Here is an 18,281-nt window from a genome sequence, read left to right as displayed (position 1 = left end):
AAATTGCAACACACGAAGAAGAGGAACCCTAACACTAAATTTTGGCTCAACTTATATTCCACCATGGATCAGAATATATACACATATACAGATAACAATATGCAAAAATCCTCTTATAGGCTAAGGATATTATACAAAGCAATATATATATATATCTAACACCATCTCCATCTCATGGGCTCTCCATCTCTATCCTCCGCCGCATCTTGTGCCTGCCTACCATAGAGCGAGGTGCATGCCTCACAAGCCTACCATAGAGGTACCAAGTCAAGTTCAGTCGGTGACCTCAACTGTCCACATACCCATCCCAACAGCAGTATGTATAGCACAAAAAACAACTGAAATTTACCATACCAACAAGAAACATCTTCGTCCTTGAATTAACCATTCTTCTCCATATATCCCAAGCAGCTAGCCTAGCACGAGCGAGCAACAGCCAACTACCATATCATTCCTTTTCAGCATGTCATTTGCACGTATCATTCATGCCACGGACATATATATCTCTCCTCCATCTACATGCACAAGATTGGCTGGCCATCGAGGACCACAGGCCAGGCCAGGTCAGCTCAGGTAAAATTGCTACTCACTTAGGGCATCTTCTCCTTCGATATATCCAACGTCCACCATAACACTTTCTGGGTTCTGGACCTGTTGTTGTTCCCAGACAGGTATTGCGCCGTCTGGTAGTCCTCCTAGTCGCTCAGGTCCAGCTCCACCGCTTGCTCCCCATCAGAGTCATCAGCTGATCTACGGGTTAACTGCTGCTGTAATCAATCAAACGTAGTACAATTAATTTCATAAACTCCTCTGATCACAGGATGAGAAACGACACCTATTCAGTATTCAACCAGTAAACAGGCAGATAGATACTCCAATTTGATAGCTAGCCACATCAGGCCAGGTGTAACTCAAGCAGCCGAGTTCAAGTAATTAAACAGACAACTATTTTGTAGCAAGGGGAAAGTCCATGCAACTCAAGCGTACAAATCAGTTGTGTGGCAAACCTATCCATATATATAATATGACTGCAACTTGGAGCAATCTAAGCACGTACAACCAACTAAGCAGTGAAGGATGGAACTACTAACGGTTTAGAAAAGGCATGCCTGGTAAGCCTTGGATGATTCATCAGGGTCTTCCACCTTCTTGTGCCCAATGTCAGCCCCTGCAAGACAAGATGCTGGTAGCTATCCTCCTTCCGAAAGTGAGCAACTAAACAAAAGTATTCAGGTATTGCAAATGTGCAATCGCTGCTACCTCCATCATCAGACTTTTCAGAATTCCAGTGCGCGAGCCTATCCCTCAGAAGTCCCATATATTGCTTGGTCAGCATGCTCACTCCTCTTCATTCTCTGCCGGGTGAGTCGAGCACACATTCAGCTTCATTGAGAGCATCTGCTGCAACTCGGCAAGCCCTAAGATCAAGTCAAAGTCAGAATATTCAACCAGTCCAGCCCAGGCAACAATTTGAAACTCGCATAATCGCATACCTCTCAGTTGAACGTGTGACCTCATAATAAAACTCAGAAATGTCTAGGGATAGAGCCAACCGGAAGGGGTTTGTTGGACAAAGGTTTGCCTCTGCGATGTCCGAAGCAATCTTTGAACAATACAAGGTCAACACATTAAACGCATAAAACGAATCAAGCTGACGGAAATAAGCATTTTGGAAAAAGGCCGCCTACCTTGTATGCTTTCAATGATAGGTCAGATGCTTCCTTCCTTTCGCCCCTAAGAGTGCCATAGCAAATTCCCTTCATAAAGCCAAGAGACATATCCTTCAACTCAGAGAGAGTCTTGTAGCAATTACCCTCCCTGAAACCAAAAGGCAAAGCATCTCAAACAAATGCCCCCCGAGTTCTCCTAACACGTTGGACAGGAATTAACAAAAGTAAATGTGGTCACATTTTGTGGCAGAAGACCAAAGCTCTGAGCAGCAGTAGAGGAAGATGGAAGAAGATGCTTGTCGATGATGTTGATCACATGATAGCAGCTTGCATCTACCTCAGCCTCCACCTTGAGGCGGAACTCTGTTGCTGCCTTCTCAGCCTTCCAGTTACCCTTCTTCCCCTGCTTGAGCTGAAAGGACGAGAGGGCATGCCACTCCAGGAACTTTTCATCAATGACGCTGTGGTAGACCATGCAGAAGAGGCCCCTCTCCACCTCTGTGAGCTCCGTGTCCAGCTTTGCGATACTGATCATCGCCTCTAACATATCTGTGTAAACAATAGAAACAAACGGCTGGCTGATAATATGCAGGCAGGCAGGAAGTCCAATCCGCGCTTCCTAATCAAGCAGCGCAACAGATACAACCAACAGCCCAACCCAACTGACTCTGATCTGGAGGGCTCCATCAGAGCAGAGCAGAGATGATGATGCCAAGAAAGGAAATGAAATCTGCAGGTGGATGACTGGATGAAGAAAACTCGAGAAATGCAACACAACAGAATTCCAGTTAGAAGGAAGAGCAGTAATTAGAACAACGCAGCAGCAAATCAATGTGTCTGTGTGATTGATACAAGCAATCCAGAGAAGGGAACGGCAGAAGAACCCATCCATCCACACAGAGTCGATCCATCTCACTCATCGCCCGCATGAGAAATCGATCAAAGATCACGCGTTCCTTGTAGCAGCGGCCTCCCTGACGAAACAAAAGGAAACGAAGCGAAACCGCCAATCGCATGCAATGCAGCCAATTCGATTCGAGTTGGGAGCGGACCAAACACAATGGAGTAGAAAACAAAGCGCCTCACAAATTCATGTGCACTGCACGGGTATCGTAGTTGTGCGGGAGTTGCAACTCACGAAACCCCAAGCAAACAAGCGCAGCGCAGATTGCAACCCAACCAATTGGGTCCGGACCTGGGAGCAGACCAAAATCAAAGCAAAGCAAAACAAGGCGGGAACTCACGCCTGCTGCAGCAACAAGGAGAAGGGAGCAGCAAGGAAACCGTAGCAGCAATGCACGCTGCCTCCGCCGCGGGGGCCAATCGAGCCCGAAACAGGCAAGCTGCAAGCAGCATGGAGAAAGGCGGAGGGAGGGTACCTGCGTAGCGGTGGGTCTTCTCCGAAAGCTGAGCAGTGTAGACGAGTTCCTCGCGGGAGGGCGAGGCCGCCGCCGCCGCCGTCCTCATGGCTGGCTGGCGCCGAGCGCGCGCGAGATCGTCTAGCCTCGCTGCCAGCGCCGACCCAGTCCGTCACCAATGGCTCTCTTCTCCTGGCTGGCTTCATTCTCATTCAGTGTAGACAGCAGCCTCCCTTTGTATCGGCCACCTTTAATCCCAAATTCATATTCAAACAAATCTATGAACCAATAATTCCATTTGCCCAACAATGTACTGATAATAACACAAATACAAAGAATTAGTGTGAGTAATTATTCATTCTCTCTCTCTATTTTTTGCCCCTACAACAATTAAGGGATCTCTCACAATGCCATCATGGGGAGTTCAGTTTTTTCAGGCATACAATATTTCGACCATGCTAATTTCTGCAAAAATGTCAAAACTAAACCTCTACAGGAGCCTGACTGAGTGTCCATGGCAAAAAAGTAAAAAACAAATCTTATGGATGTACCCCTTCATCGTCAGGTCAGGTAAATGTTTTGTGACAGACAAATACCGTCGGATCAGGCCTACTTCAGCCAGCTCTATCCACCATATTATCTCACACAGATCGATCGTGATTTCTTTCATCCACCAGCACATAGCTCCCTGACATATTGCAATGCTATCTCTTCTAACCTCCATCTTTTCCTCCAGACCCCAAACTTGCTACCAGAGGCAGAGACCAGAGACCTTGCTTCCATGGAACAACAGGGCATGCATGCTGAGTTTGCTTGACAGATCACACAAACCACACAACAAAGGTTGCATATGTCAACAGGTGCAAATCACCACTCCAGGCATTTCTGCTGCAATATACTCTTAAGTGGTTTTGTACAAATAGTACATCCGAAGATGTGCACTTCTTCAAACCCTGTCTTACAACCTCCGGAAGCTGCCCACTCAAAAAACTGTGCAGCTCCAAAAATGATTCGTGCGTGTATCCGAACTACTTTATGCCTGATTCACTTTGTTCATTCTCTCTGCAACCTAACTTCAACCCTGAAACCAAGTCATCCAAGATTGCATATATCTCCTGATTCTCAAGTCGCCTCTCCCTAACCCTGTATTCATGGGCTATCTCATTTAAGTTCACCAGGCGATGTCCAGGGCTGAATCTCACGTCTCTTTCCTTCATCATAGTCTTCACCCTGTGAGCATTTTCCCATCTTCCTGCAGCAGCATACACACTGCAAAGCAGCGCATAGTGAGCATTATTGTTTGGTTCCAACTCAATCAACCTGAGGGCTATCCGTTCCCCAAGTCCCCACTCCCCCCGGAACCGGCACAACCCAAGCAAACCACCCAAAGCCCGTGCCTTCAACTCATCTGGCACACTTCTTAAGAGGCCCTCAGCTTCTTCCAGAAGCCCAACACTCCCATATAGATTGGCCATGCACCAATAGTGCGCAAATGTCAGCTTGAGGCTGTACATGGTGGTCATCTGCTCAAAATATGCCTTCCCATCGTCCAAGAGACCTAAACGGGCACAGGCGCAGAGAATACCAATGAAAGTGACTCCATCTGGTTGCACATTCCCTGAAAAGGCAGACCAGGTGTGAGATATATGATAAACTTGAAAATGAAAACGAAGCAGTATGTTGCTGTCTGAACTGGTCCTGGAAATCGAAACCCACCTGGTCTGATCATCTCATGGAACAGTCTGATCCCTTCATCAGGTTCACCATAAACGGAATGCCCGATGATCATTGCATTCCAGCATACCAGATTCCTCATGCTAAGCCGATCAAACACCTTCCTCGCTGCCTCGACCCTCCGACACTTGCCATACATATCAACCAATGCTGTCCAAACCAACAGGTTGTCATCCTCGAAACGGCGCAAGAACGCACAATGTACCTCCCTCCCGGCCCTCAGCTTCCCCAGCCTAGCGCACGCTGTGGCACCCCCAACCATTGTCGTCGCTGTCCCCCTCACCCCTATATGCGCCATCCACCGCACCACCTCCAGTGCCTGCTCAGGCCGCTTAGCCTTCACGTACCCATTGATAATAACATTCCAAGACACCGCATTTCTCAGTAGCATTCCATCGAACAGCTGGCGTGCGGTATCAATGCCACCTGCGCCTGCATAGGCCGTCATCATGGTGTTGCAGGACGCGATGTCCCTGAACGGCATTTCGTCGAACAGGTGGCGAGCCAATGGGAGGTGGCCCGCGGCGGCGTAGAAGTGGAGGAGCGCGTTGCCGGCGTGGGGCGGCGGCGAGAAGAGGAGGCCGCGGCGGAGGAGCTGCGCGTGGAGGGCGAGCGCGGAGGGGAGGTGGAACCGCGGGGACGCGGACGAGGCAGCGGCGGAGAATAGAGGCGGGAAGGAGAAGCGGTCGGGGAAGAGAGGATGGTGGGAGCGGAGGAGGGTGGCGAAGAGGGAGAGGAGGGCGGAGAAGGGGATGCGCGGGGCGAGGGCCCGGAGCGCGGCATCGAGGGAGAAGAGCGGGAGGGGAGGGGGCAGGTGGCGGAGGAGGAGGCGGAGGATGTGGGCGGGCGGCGAGGCGGCGGAGCAGGCGGAGGCAGTGAGGAGGAGGCCGGCGGGGACGGGGTGACCGAGGAGGAGGCCGCGGCGGAGGAGGAAGGCGTGGGAGCGGAGGACGGCGGCGTGGGTGCGGAGGCCGCGGCGGAGGAAGCCGTAGAGGTCGTCGGGGTGGGCGGCGGCAGCAGATTCGGGGGCGGCGGCCGCCATCACAGGAGACGACGGGGCGGCGGCGCCATGGGGTTTAGGGGTTCCGCGTCGCGGCGCCGTGGGATTCTATTTGTTTTCATATTTTTTAAGGGTCGTACTAAAAATCAATCGACTGAAATCAACACATCTCAGTCGACGTTGTGAACCGCGGAAGCTCTCTTTCCTTCTCCTCCCGACCATCACGTTCTCCCTCCCTCACGTGTGCGCTCCCCCGGCTCCTCCTCTAGTGTGCATGCTCATTGGCGTGCTCACCCTCACCTACTCTCGTTCTCATTGTCAGGTCCGCCTCTCTCACCACCGTCCTAACTAAGGTGGATGTGATGTTCCACCTCAGCACTGACTCACCGGATGTCCATTGCTCATCCGCGACTGGTGGCATCCTCGCTGTCTCGCCGTGCCACCCTGCCTTTCTCGAACCCATTTCTAAGCTCAACAGTCATGGAGACTCATTGGAGACCCGCAAGCAAAAATCTCTTTCGTAAACTCCAGTGAGAGCACATGAATTTCAGTCGGTTATGTTGTAGTAAATACGTTTTTAATCCATGGTTCCTATTCTCTAGGCACATAATTTTAGACATCGGTGTGACCTTCGATGAGTTTACATGATGGGTTAGGGTTCAGTTTACCGTGACTCTAAGGGTTAAAGGGAGACTATGATGATAGGCGGACCGGCGATGGGCTACAGCGTGGTGGCGCGGCCATCGCCGTCGAATCCGCTGGCGGCAGGAGGGTGGTGGGCAGTGTTGGCTGGCGGGAGCTCGAAATGGATTGTTTAGCACGGTGACAGACGGTGGTGATGGATTCGACGATGGGGACATCTTCAGAGATAGGAGGAGGTGGGTGGCATAGGGCAGAGTGGCTGGGGTAAAGCAAGAAGAAGAACAGTACGTTGGAGACGAGAGGTAGAAGAAAGAATTTGGACCGTTAGATTAAGATTGCATGGCTCAGATTCATCACTGAAAAAAAAACGCCTAACAAATAGCATCCGCCTTTTTATCGAATTCAAATACGGAGTGAATAAGGTTACAAATATTTATTGGAACAATAGAAATATTTAAATTGTTCATTAGATCTAGACAAAGGTGCACAAATACTTACGATTACAAGTTTGATAAGCCTCAAGATTGCCATTCATCTATTTTCTCCAAAAAGTCCTCCACCTATATCCTTATCAACATCTAAGTTCTCTTACTCCTACAGATTTTATTACAATAAAATTTAAGAAATAAAGCTATACAACTATGAATTCAAATATAACAAATACGAATTGATGGAGCAGCTAGCCTTCACATTAGCATTCTTCCAATTTCCTCCAAAAAGTCCTTCACGTACTCACCAACATCTAGGTTAATCAATAGTGTATAAATTAATTAACACTAAAGATATTACCTCAACAATAGTAAATACATTAGAAATAATTAAATAAGAATTAAAGTTAAATTAGAATCATTAACATGAGTTAGAAATAATTTTGCTTTAACCATCATTTTTAACACCCCTAAATTGTCACAAAAGTTTCTTCAAGAAATAAACTAAGAAAAGAATGGTTGGCAATTGGACATAAGGAAAGAAAATAAATCAAAAGAAAAATAAAAAGAAATCTCTCTCGAGCCTCTCTTCCTCCCTATCCTAGCCCAGCCCAAACCCCTCTCTCTCGGTCCTCTCTCCCCCGGCCCACCCTTCCTTTCCGCCCCTCTCCCGCGCCCCGCACCTGTAGAATGCTATTTTTGTCACCAATACATACACATACTAGCTAGCACCCCGCGTGTTACAGCGGGAGGAATCAAGATTGTAAATTGCCATCTACATATATATTATACATACTGTATATTGTTAGTATATACCTAATATGAACACCAATATATACTAATGTTATTGTATATATTATGATAACTATATTATATGGTATGGATGCTATTGTAGTTAGCTCACACAATATGTGTTAACTAATATGGGTTATATACCATAGGTATACCACTATATAAATATGTATATATGTCATATGCAATATGTTATTAGTCAATATGTGTAATATGCATATAAATATGGTACATATGGATACCGAACCATGTATATGTATACAACATATTGCAAATATATTAGTCATACATATGTATTAATCATGTATGTAATTATATGTAACATAGTTTCCATATTATATGCATACATATATATGTTGTATTGTAATGGATACATTTGAACATATTAATATGGTATGTTACATTAACATATATGTACAATAAAATGACATAACATATAATATGTAACCATATATAACATATTGTATATGGTATAACACGTTATATCTTGTATAATATATAGCATATAATATGCTATGTCATATTATATATATATATATATATATATATATTATTCCATTATATATGGTAATATGTAACATCCATAGGTATAATAAGTTATATGATATGGATACAATATATATATGTTATACCATCATAACATATGGATATATAATGGTATAATATGTAATATGCAACCATATACAACGTATTGTATATGGTATAACATATATGTATTCATATAACATAGAATTTGTACAATATAATATAGGATATTGTTGGTGTAAAGAATAGTGGGGTCCCCTCGCGGGTGGACCCACACCAGTAAGATATCAGCAGGTACTGTATGTCACGTTTGTCTGGAACCATGGTTACCCCGCACGACCAGTCGGCAACCGCCCGACCAATCAGCGACCACGCAATCAGGCTCTCCGACCAAGCTCCGCGACCAGTCACCAGGTTGCAGGAGCAAACCCCACTACCAGTCTCCTCTGCTCGCAAGGTAGGTATGTGTCTAAACAGTCTAATCATAATAAATACTTTTTCACTCAAGTATTTCTCTTCCCCCGGTCCTCTTTCTGGTCGACCAAGGCGTGGTCGGCGCAGAGCTGTCGTGTCCTGTCCTGTAGCATTAAATGTTACGGGACGGCATGACAGGCGTGGCAGGAGGTCTTTTGTAGGTGCGCAGGCAGTACGCGGGGACGGGATAGGGCAGTCCAGGCAATTGGGATGATGCAGGTGGTGGAGCGATGGGACAGGCTCTGTAGCGTCGTAGAGCAAATGGGTACATCTGCTCTTAGTAATGATGGGCCTCGGTGGAAGCTCTAGCCAGGCCGGGGTCTATGTCTTGACTCACGTGTAAATCCTCTCTCCCTCTGATATATAAAGGGATGAGTAACAGGCTTGTAAAGGGATCCGAAAAGGAGGACCCCGAGGAGAAGAAGGCTGGGCAAGAACATCATTTTGTAACCAACTTAGAACACAAGAAAAGAATACACAGGATGTAGGGCTATTACCCCGAGGGGGGTCTGAACCTAGATAATCCTCGGTGTTCTTAAGTCTCACATACACAAACAAATTCAGTAGGCACTCCCCGAACAAAGGTCATGCACCTGCCATCCGATACATTCTGAAATCACTGTCATGGATTTACCCTTGATATTCGGCGCGCCAAGTAGGGGGGGGGGCATTTCCGAGTTCAAGATTCAAGTTGTCGTGAAGTGTTCTTCGTTGGGTACGACCCAGACGGAGCCAATATGTCCCAAACTCGGGATATCAGATAGGCATCTGAAGCCTCCGAGAGGCAGCAGGTAGTCCTAAATTCCTAACCTCAGGCACGGCCGTGACCACCATGTGCGAAACTGGTCGCAGGCCACTGGCGACCTCCAGTTTCTCGGCCTCGCGCGGTCGGGTTTTTCGGGGTTGTTGGCCGCCGATCATACAGGTCGCGGAGCACCAGCTCTGTGTATGAGGCTGCTCGAAGACGAGCCTGTTTGTCTATTTTGCAGGACCTTCCGGACGAGCGTGGACATATGTCGGTGATATAGGAACCGGGGGTTCCTGAGTCCTGAGGCCAGGACAGCACAGTGCCACGTGGCACCATCCCTCGGGGACCATACACCGAGGGTCCGAGAAAAGCCAGACCCAGGAGGGGGTGCTCGGGGTCAAGAACAGTTAGCCCCCGAGTACCCAGAGTTCCCCGAGGACCCGAGAAGAGCTAAGTCTGGGAGGGGGTGCTTGGGGCCAAGAACAGTTGGTCCCCAAGTACCCGAGAAGAACCAGGCTCGGGAGGGGGTGCTCGAGGCCAAGAACAGTTGGTCCTCGAGTACCTAAAGTTCCCCGAGGACCTGAGAAGCCCCTTGCCGGTGGCCCCCGCAAGGGCTCCACAGTGAGGTGTCAATCGGTGGGAAGCCCGATGCTGCATTTAAGGGGGAGCGTGGCCGGTCACATCCAACCCCCCCCCCACGCCTGTCGTACTGAATACGTCAGTCCCTGCCACCGTCTGATAGGAAGGCGTGGGGATAATTAATGCGACGGGTCCCATCGCACGTCACCCCGCGAGGCCCATAAAGGAAGACGGCTTGAAGATATCATCGATGGGCTCAAGGCGTATCGTATGTCCTCCTGCCGCGTCAGACCGTGTCAGACACACTCTGACCGGACGGGCATGCGGGGATATTCAGCGGCTGGCCGATGGGCCCTCCTGCACCTGCTAAAGTTGGGGCGTAATGACCGACGATATCGACCGAAGGGCGTATTTTCAACCCCTGTGACATCAAACTGTAGACCTATAATGGTTGCTTTCCATTTATGGCTTACGGAAACTTGTGCCCCCGATCTAGGCACGCCGAGCCTCCCCCCGATAGGATAAAAGGGGGGAAACACTTCGTAGAAAGACAGGTTCAGCCAATTGAGACCAAGTTGAACAAGTTCAGAGAAACCGGTACTTGAAGACCGAAGCTCAAGACTTGATAGATAAACAAAAAACCTTGTAACACAGAGATCCAGAGAAAGGCATTCCAAGAGCATTAATAACACACCAGACACACAGGAGTAGGGTATTACGCCTCCGTGCGGTCCGACCCTGTCTAAATCCCTTGCGTATTTACTCCTACTAGCCGACGATCATCTGTCCCGCCTAGATCCCATACATTCGTATTAACCCCATGTACGAGGTAGATCCAGAATCAGCCCCCCGGCCGAATCTCAAAGGGGGTCCCTCAGGATCCCTGCTTGCGGTGTTCATCCACCGATAACATGACTTGTAAGTTTTTCCAAATTCAAATAATCGAACTCTTTATGTTGCAGGACTCCACGGACAAATGCGGTCTCCCGCTAAATTCCAAGATTTGTTTAGCCCGCTCGCTCGTATTGATGGGATGAGATCCAAAGCTATCCCGCTCGCACGATGACAGGTTAAAGGCGCCCGAGGGTTAACGGCCCTAAGGTCGTAAGTCCTAAATCGGGTTGAGCGCTGGTCGCCATCGAAAGGCTCGTTGTTCTAAGGGTCTCCATCAGCATCAGGAATGTTGCTCGCGAGCTGCTTGATGACATTCTCCCTAAGCGATACAGGCACTTCGAAGGCTATTCATCATCCAAACACGGAGAAGACCCACATAAAGGCCAATGCCTGTCATTCCAAAGCCCGAGGGCTGGTTCCAGACAAATCTAAAACATTCCTTCTAGGACCCAAAAATACCCCTGAGAGAGTCGAACCGGACGGTCCATAGGCAGGAGCGAACGACATACAAAAATGAATTAGCCCGTACACCGAGGTTGAGTTTCTCCGCGGTCATCCGAGTACCCTCAAAATCGGCGCCGACTGCCGACAAGAGGTCCAGGTCAGGGAAGTGGTCGCGGACTCAGGCAAGGGCCAAGCAGGCGCCGGAGACTCTGACCTCGAAAAGATAGTCTTCGACGGTCTCACGAATCCTCCGCTTGAGGCCACCTGCCTCCTTGGAGGCCACCAAGAACCACTCGATGTGACCGGTCACGGTGTTCCCAGGGGTCGGACGAACATGGACACCGGCAGAACGAAGAAACGAGTCAAAAGGGGTAAAAGCTCGGTAGAGTTGGTCGTAGAACGCCACTCACTGCTTGTCGCTCTCCTTGGTCAGTCGCTCGAGTTCTTTTCGCACCACATGGAGATCTTTCCCAGCAACGGTGAAGGCAGTCGTAGAACTCCTCCCCTCTGTTGGATGCTTTCCCTGGTCACCCGTTCCAGGTCCCTCTGCGCCCTGAGTAACTCCTCCCGGTAGGCTAGTCAAAAAATAGAGCGTAAGCCACACCGGTGTCAACCGGTCGAATCCTTACATGTGTAACCTAGGACCATTACGTGATGAGGGTGGTCAGTGCAACGCACCTTCAAGGTCGCTCGACGAGCTCGCCTGCTCGGCCATAGATCCCCGCACACATCTGGCTGCCGCCTCCAAGGATTGTCGGTCGGAAGGGTGGTCGACGGGAAATATCGGGGATTCGATGAGGGCTAGGGGGCCAATCAGCGTAGGTGGCGAATCGGTTCAGGCGGAAGACTTGGACACTTGGACACTCTAGAAACTCTACAACCACAACGACACAATCTTGTCAGGAAACAAAGACGTGGGGGCTCCATCCAAAATATTACATAACAAAGGTTGCAATCAAGTTTTATCTCCTCGGCGGCCTCCATCCGGAAGATGGACATCACGTAGTCCACCGCCTCCTAGCACTCCCGCTGAAGTCTCTCCTCGGCTTCTGGTCCGGCAACCGCGGCCCCTTCCCAGACCAAGTCCATGTTGAAGTTGGGGTCACGGCTGCGGTAGCACCGGAAGATATACTCCGCGGTCACCCTCACCGCTTGCGAGACGTCCTCTGCGCCCCTTAATGCCAGGGTGGCAGGGAGCTCAGAGAAGTGCTCCACAAGGACCTGGAGGGCGTAGGCCCAGGCTCGGGCGGTGCGGTCATCCTTCAGCTTGATCACCCTCAGCCCGAGGCTACTTAGGGGATCCGCCAGTGCTCCGAAGGCTTTCTGGAGAATGTTGAGGGTAGTACACTCATCCTCCTTGAGCTGGAAGCGCTCGACGACCAGTACGACTTTCTCTTGGGAGAGCTCACCGCACCTCCTCTGCATCTCAGCCAGCTGCTTTTCCAGCTCGACGCATTTTCTGGTCACCATCTGCTTCTCTTTGACCAACTTGCGGACAGTGGCCAGGAAACGGCCGACCCACGAGAGCACGTCAAGAGTCGAAACAGACTCCTCGACCGAGCCCGTGGGGCCTCGAGCCGCCGTAAATACGTCGAGGGGTAAAGCCAACGCTGGCGGAGGCGCCGGGGTATCAAGCAAGGGCACCATCGGGGGTGGGGCGGGGTGAAGCCCGTCTCCTCTTTCTCTCTCTCCTTTCTCAAGCTATCACCATGGGCTGAAGCAACTTATGGACATAGATAATACTTTGGGTTGGGTAAAGCTCAAGTATCCAAATTATCCAATCCGACACAAACGTTATTCTAAATTATTATCCGAATCTAAAAAAATCTGAATTCGAATCTAATCCGACGATATCCGACAAAATATTCAAATCGAGGCCATCTGAATCAGGATTTTTCTGATAATATTTGAACCGTTTTTACCCCTACCCCTTGCATATGCTTGTCAAAAAAGTTGGCTTGCCACAGACTTGATTCGAGCTCGGCCCAACTGAAATTTGAGCCGAGCTCGAGACCAAAGCACGTGAGCTCAGCTGAGTTGAGCTCGAGCCGTTTGTTAAGGCTGTAATTTGCAGCAGACCACCTTACGTGGCCTTCACCTGTCCACCATGCTGTCTCTTTCAACCGGGTAAAGTATGTTCTGCACATCTATTTTATTCTATTCAATAATTTGATAAATTATGCACTTTCTTGAGGAATGGAATTTTTTTTTATGAATTTTAACTGATAACGAGCCTACTCAAATCGAGTTCGAGCTTATCTCTAAACTTGCTCGAGCTTCTGTCGAGCTTGAGCTTGCTATGACAAGCTCGCTGGAGCTCAGCTGGTTGACAAGCTATACAGGCGAGGCTATGTTGTGATTCATACAAAATTTCAAGTTCTTCTCATTCGCAAGACATAAACAAACAGCAAAATTTGAACACATATGCAGAAAAGGGCAAAATTAAATTTTATACATATACATCCGAATTAAAGGTCAAATTGTAGTCTAGACCAAACCAATTCAAATTATTGTTTTGACTAATACTAGCAGCAAGATGCATGGCAAATGTTGCCTCGTTTCCTTCGGCGTACGAAGAAATAAATTAAATGAGGCTGATCGACGAACTAAAGGGGAAATACTAGCAGCAAGATGCATGCCAAGTTTTACAAGTTTTCATATTTCCTCCTGAGAGCTTTGTCCGGCCGGCGTGGCTCTTGTCTGACCTCCAATGTGGCTCCAAATGGTTTATCATAACTTGATATGACGTGGATCACACAGATGTCACCAAGGTTTACAAATGTGTTTTACCTTCGAAACCGCTCGGCGGCGATAATCACGGTTACCGCGGTAACAACACAGTAATTCGGTGGAATTCGGTAGAAACTGATCGAATTTTATTAATTTTTTTATTTTTTTGAATTTTAAATTTAAATTTGGTCGGTAATCGCTCGGTTTATAAAAATGGTGCAGACCGAATCGTCCGGTAACCACGATAAACGAGCGATTACCGACGATATTTGTAATACTGGATGTCGCATTCATTGTACTTTTTTCTCCACTATATGCTCATAGCGTTGTGGCTAGGTTTAAGTGATGTCGTTGATAGTGAGGCAAATTTCGGTGATGCAACATTTGATTAAATGATATATATGCTACAGTGGATTATCTGGAGCGATGCTGGAGGCCAGACAAGAGTCACGTCGGACGGTCAACGCTTAGGGGATACGAAAACTTGTAAAAGTTGCAGTGTTAGACTGCAACGAAAATTCATATATGTGGATAAATGAAAATTAGATGTGGGTGGGTTTATGTAATTTTCTCTAAACTAAACAACAACAAGAAGGAAGAAGAAATAGACCAAATGTAGCATTAGATACATCCATGTACCGAATCAATGTATATAGCATATCGGTCGCAACTATATAGAGCAGTGAGATCAAGTTACGGCTGGAGTGACTAGCAGCGGCGGCGGTCTACATAAGCCCACGCAAATTTGATCCTAGGGATGGAACCGGATTTATTCCCCGTTCTCCTAGGTATAGTTCAAATTAGGTCTTATCACGCGCTGGGTACTGGCGTCTGGGACCATCTCTCCAAAATAGGTGTTTGTGTGTGGGTATAGGTAGTAGTTCTTAGCTCTCGCATAAAGGGTATGTAAATAAATGGATACGTGAATTCAAATACTACAACTTATATTACAAGAATAAGGCCTTTAAAAATCTATATAGAGTAGTATAAATATTCTGCTGGGAGAAATTAATATATTGATGTTAATTGGACGGTAGCGCGTCGGTCATGGCGTACGTCGCAATTGAAGTACGTTGACCCGCGCTATCCGTGCGTGGAGAGTACGGGAGGTCGTTAATTTATCCCAGGTAATGTAGATCATACTATCATCGTCTCATCGATCGCGTCGCGCCAAGAAATTACCTATCATGCATGCATGGTCTTTTCACCTTTTGAAGCTATACATGCAATTGCATGCACATTGTTTAACTAACTTAATTACAGGAGCATCAAAGTCCCATCCTCCATTCATATATGTTTTCTTCTTCTTCAGATGAAAACAAAAGTGCACCATGCATAGTATGGAGTATATAGCTAAGCTAAGCTAGCCTTGTGCATGCTTTAATTTGTTCGAAAGAAACGACGATATGATCGAAAAGGCTATTGCATTGCTGATCCGGCACGTACTCTGATCGAGGTCAACGGCCCTGCTTGTATAAGAAACGCATGGCCATCGGTCACCCCGGCAGCGGCAGGTTTGTTTGCAATTAACGGAGCATTATACATACACGCACAGCTTGCTAGCTAGCTATACTAGCAATGGCGCGGTGGTCGGCCGCCACTGCGGTGGCGGTGGTGACGGTGCTGTACTGCTTGGCGGCCAACTTGGCGTCGGCGCAGCCGGGCAACATGCGGGTGATCACCATCGACGGCAAGCAGCGCAACAGCAAGTTCACCTGCACTGACACCAAGAACAAGCGCCCCGGGTGCATGGCCACCTGCCCCAGGCGCTGCCCCACCAAGTGCCTCGTTCTCTGCCCAACCTGCAAGACATTCTGCCGTAAGTACATCTACCTGCTAGCTTCTTCTTCTTCTTCTCCGATCGAGGTGCATCTTCTTTAATTTGTTCTCCGATCGATCGATGGACGTGCATATATATAATATATGCAGTGTGCGACTTCTACCCCGGCGTGTCGTGCGGCGACCCGCGCTTCACCGGAGCCGATGGCAACAACTTCTACTTCCACGGCAAGAAGGACCAGGACTTCTGCATCCTCTCCGACGCCAACCTCCACATCAACGCCCACTTCATCGGCAAGCGCAACGCCGCCATGAGCCGCGACTTCACCTGGATCCAGGCCCTCGGCGTCCTCTTCGCTGACCACAGCCTCCACCTCGGCGCCGTCACGGCCGCCCGCTGGAACCCCGCCGCCGACCACTTCAACGTCACCTTCGACGACGAGCGCGTCGTCCTGCCGGCGCTCGACGGCGCGCGCTGGTCCCCGGCCTCCTACCCCGCGCTCTCCGTCGCGCGCACGGCGCAGGCCAACGGCGTCGTCGTCGAGCTCAGGGGCGTCTTCCGGATCCTGGCCAACGCCGTGCCCATCACGCAGGAGGAGTCGCGTGCCCACAACTACGGCGTCACCGACGACGACTGCCTCGTGCACCTCGACCTCGGATTCAAGTTCGAGGCGCTCACCGACGACGTCCACGGCGTGCTCGGACAGACCTACCGCTCCGACTACGTCAACAGGCTCAACGTCGTCGCCAAGATGCCCGTCATGGGCGGCACGGCCAACTTTGTCTCGTCAGGCTTGTTCGCCACCGACTGCGCCGTTGCCAGGTTCGGCCGCGGCAGCGCTGCGCCTGGCGCTGGCACCGGCATTGCCATGGTCACGGACGCCAAGTACGTGTAGAGGTCCAACAACTAGTAGCTATATATTGTTAGCTACGTATGAAGAACATGCATGCATGATCGAGACCAAGTATTAATAATTCCGTCTAATAATTAATTGTTCATTCAGGAGCGTGTATTGTGGTGAACAATATAATTATATATGCAAAAAGAGAAATAATTCAGGAGCGTGTAAGTGAAGAATGCTATATATACAGCTCCAGGAGTCGTTGGACCAGCGATTATTTTTCTGAGTGAAACTGTATGCGTTTGGCCTTGTTGACGTCCATATATCAGTCCGTGAAATGTCCATTCACCTGCTGTATATAGGAGTGTTCATATTTTTGAACGATTGAATCGAAACTGGAATCGGACAAAGTCACATTTCAAAGTGAAATTCCATTCGATGGCCACGAAAAACATCCGACTTACACTCGCATCATACTAACAAATAAGAGTCATTCCAGATCTGCATGTAGTTAAACTATCTTAGATTTGTCTATAAATATTTTTATGGATTTTTTATTGGACGTGCAAAATTGACTTGCGTAAATCTTGTCTCCAAAAATATAATATTATATATCTTTTACACGTGTTATGATAAATGTGTTTTTGGAAATCATGTCTATTTCAAAAAACAACACATTTTTATTACAAAATGGAGTTGAGAAATGATATTAGGCCCTACGTAAGAAATCAGCAAAGTAAACACCACATTAATAACGGCTGCTTAACACACATCACTAATGTCGTATTAGTGACAGATCTAATAAAAATATGTTACTAATGTGTCTTCTGATCGGGACCAGATATAGATCTGTCACTAATGATCACTCATTAGTGATGGATCGTAACAAGAGCTGTCACTTATGATAATAGTGACAGGTTAAGTTGTGACCCGTTACTGATGACTAGTCATTATAGAACAGTTATTAATGACGAGTCAAGTTATGACTCATCACTAATGATAAGGTTATCAGTGATGGGTAGTTCTAAACCAGTTATTAGTGACCGGTCACAACTTGACCTATCATTAATGATCCAGTCATCAATGAGAGTCGTCCTATACTAGTCATTAGTGATATGTCAACCTATAATATGTCACTAATGACCAATTTCAGTCACTAATGACGGTATTCACAAATATTTTTTATTTTTATTTTATTTTTCTCACCTCAGCGGTACTGATGAAATTTGGAAAAATTAGTCTTTAGTGACGGGTCATGGTTATGATGTGTTATTAATGACCTTTGACAAAGAAGTTTAAAAGGATAAAATATCTGGTTTCTATCACAACTATATGATAGCAGAGGTGGTAAAGTGGCTACACACTCGAGGAGGAGGTCGTGTGTTCGATTTCTATAGAACGCAAAAAAGAGTGGCTTGTGAGGCATATGAGTTGAGTCTGTGTTGGGATGACTTGGATGATTTTTTTTTTGATTTTTTATGTCTAAAAAATACGAAAAATATTCATCGATCATTAGCGACGAGTCAAGATTACAACTCGTCACTAATGTTCAGTCATTAATAACGGGTCATGGTTACGACCCATCACTAATGACTGAACATTCGTGACGGATCACGGTTATGACTCGTCACTAATGACTTTA

At 47.9% G+C, this 18,281-nt stretch overlaps 3 protein-coding genes across 9 annotated transcripts; 1 reads left to right on the top strand and 2 right to left on the bottom strand.

Moving 5' to 3' along the window:
- Nucleotides 1–33: 33 nt before the first annotated feature.
- LOC133928260 (pentatricopeptide repeat-containing protein At3g51320-like) lies at nt 34–6,028 on the bottom strand. Of its 7 annotated transcripts, none has more exons than XM_062374511.1 (7): nt 4,745–6,028; nt 1,689–4,646; nt 1,494–1,603; nt 1,261–1,418; nt 1,092–1,168; nt 355–767; nt 34–248 (listed from the first exon to the last, which is right to left on the bottom strand). In XM_062374511.1, the coding sequence occupies exons 1-2, from the start codon at nt 5,802–5,804 to the stop codon at nt 4,057–4,059; spliced, it is 1,650 nt and encodes a 549-aa protein (XP_062230495.1). In that variant the 5' UTR covers nt 5,805–6,028; the 3' UTR covers nt 34–248; nt 355–767; nt 1,092–1,168; nt 1,261–1,418; nt 1,494–1,603; nt 1,689–4,056. The 7 variants fall into 7 exon arrangements, with proteins under 7 accessions (XP_062230495.1, XP_062230496.1, XP_062230497.1 ...); XM_062374512.1 differs by lacking the exon at nt 34–248 and having other exon boundaries at nt 300–767; nt 1,689–1,818; nt 1,909–4,646; XM_062374513.1 differs by lacking the exon at nt 34–248 and having other exon boundaries at nt 300–767; nt 1,689–1,818; nt 2,008–4,646.
- LOC133929583 (14-3-3-like protein C) lies at nt 1,349–3,137 on the bottom strand. Its single transcript, XM_062376388.1, has 6 exons — nt 3,050–3,137; nt 2,338–2,414; nt 1,909–2,289; nt 1,689–1,757; nt 1,494–1,603; nt 1,349–1,418 (listed from the first exon to the last, which is right to left on the bottom strand). Exons 1-6 carry the CDS (start codon nt 3,135–3,137, stop codon nt 1,349–1,351), a joined length of 795 nt encoding a protein of 264 aa, XP_062232372.1.
- Nucleotides 6,029–15,537: 9,509 nt separating the features above from the next.
- On the top strand, nt 15,538–16,906 carry LOC133929705 (uncharacterized). Its single transcript, XM_062376490.1, has 2 exons — nt 15,538–15,837; nt 15,948–16,906. Exons 1-2 carry the CDS (start codon nt 15,597–15,599, stop codon nt 16,691–16,693), a joined length of 987 nt encoding a protein of 328 aa, XP_062232474.1. The 5' UTR covers nt 15,538–15,596; the 3' UTR covers nt 16,694–16,906.
- Nucleotides 16,907–18,281: the final 1,375 nt, after the last annotated feature.

Source organism: Phragmites australis, chromosome 9, assembly GCF_958298935.1.
Source record: "Phragmites australis chromosome 9, lpPhrAust1.1, whole genome shotgun sequence".
In the NCBI taxonomy this organism is placed as follows: Eukaryota; Viridiplantae; Streptophyta; class Magnoliopsida; order Poales; family Poaceae; genus Phragmites; species Phragmites australis.
The sequence above is the reverse complement of the archived record's forward strand: the minus strand, read 5'-3'. Positions and strand labels throughout refer to the sequence as shown.

Bases quoted from the DNA above. Each gene is read 5' to 3' on its own strand.
- LOC133928260 (XM_062374511.1), bottom strand. From the start codon at position 5,804: ATGGCGGCCGCCGCCCCCGAATCTGCTGCCGCCGCCCACCCCGACGAC. The intron at 4,647-4,744 runs GTGGGTTTCGAT...CTGCCTTTTCAG, and splicing joins CCATGAGATGATCAGACCAG to GGAATGTGCAACCAGATGGA.
- LOC133929705 (XM_062376490.1), top strand. From the start codon at position 15,597: ATGGCGCGGTGGTCGGCCGCCACTGCGGTGGCGGTGGTGACGGTGCTG. The intron at 15,838-15,947 runs GTAAGTACATCT...TAATATATGCAG, and splicing joins AACCTGCAAGACATTCTGCC to TGTGCGACTTCTACCCCGGC.
- LOC133929583 (XM_062376388.1), bottom strand. From the start codon at position 3,137: ATGAGGACGGCGGCGGCGGCGGCCTCGCCCTCCCGCGAGGAACTCGTC. The intron at 1,758-1,908 runs GTGACCACATTT...GGCTTTATGAAG, and splicing joins TTGGTCTTCTGCCACAAAAT to GGAATTTGCTATGGCACTCT. The intron at 1,604-1,688 runs GTAGGCGGCCTT...TATTGTTCAAAG, and splicing joins TATCATTGAAAGCATACAAG to ATTGCTTCGGACATCGCAGA.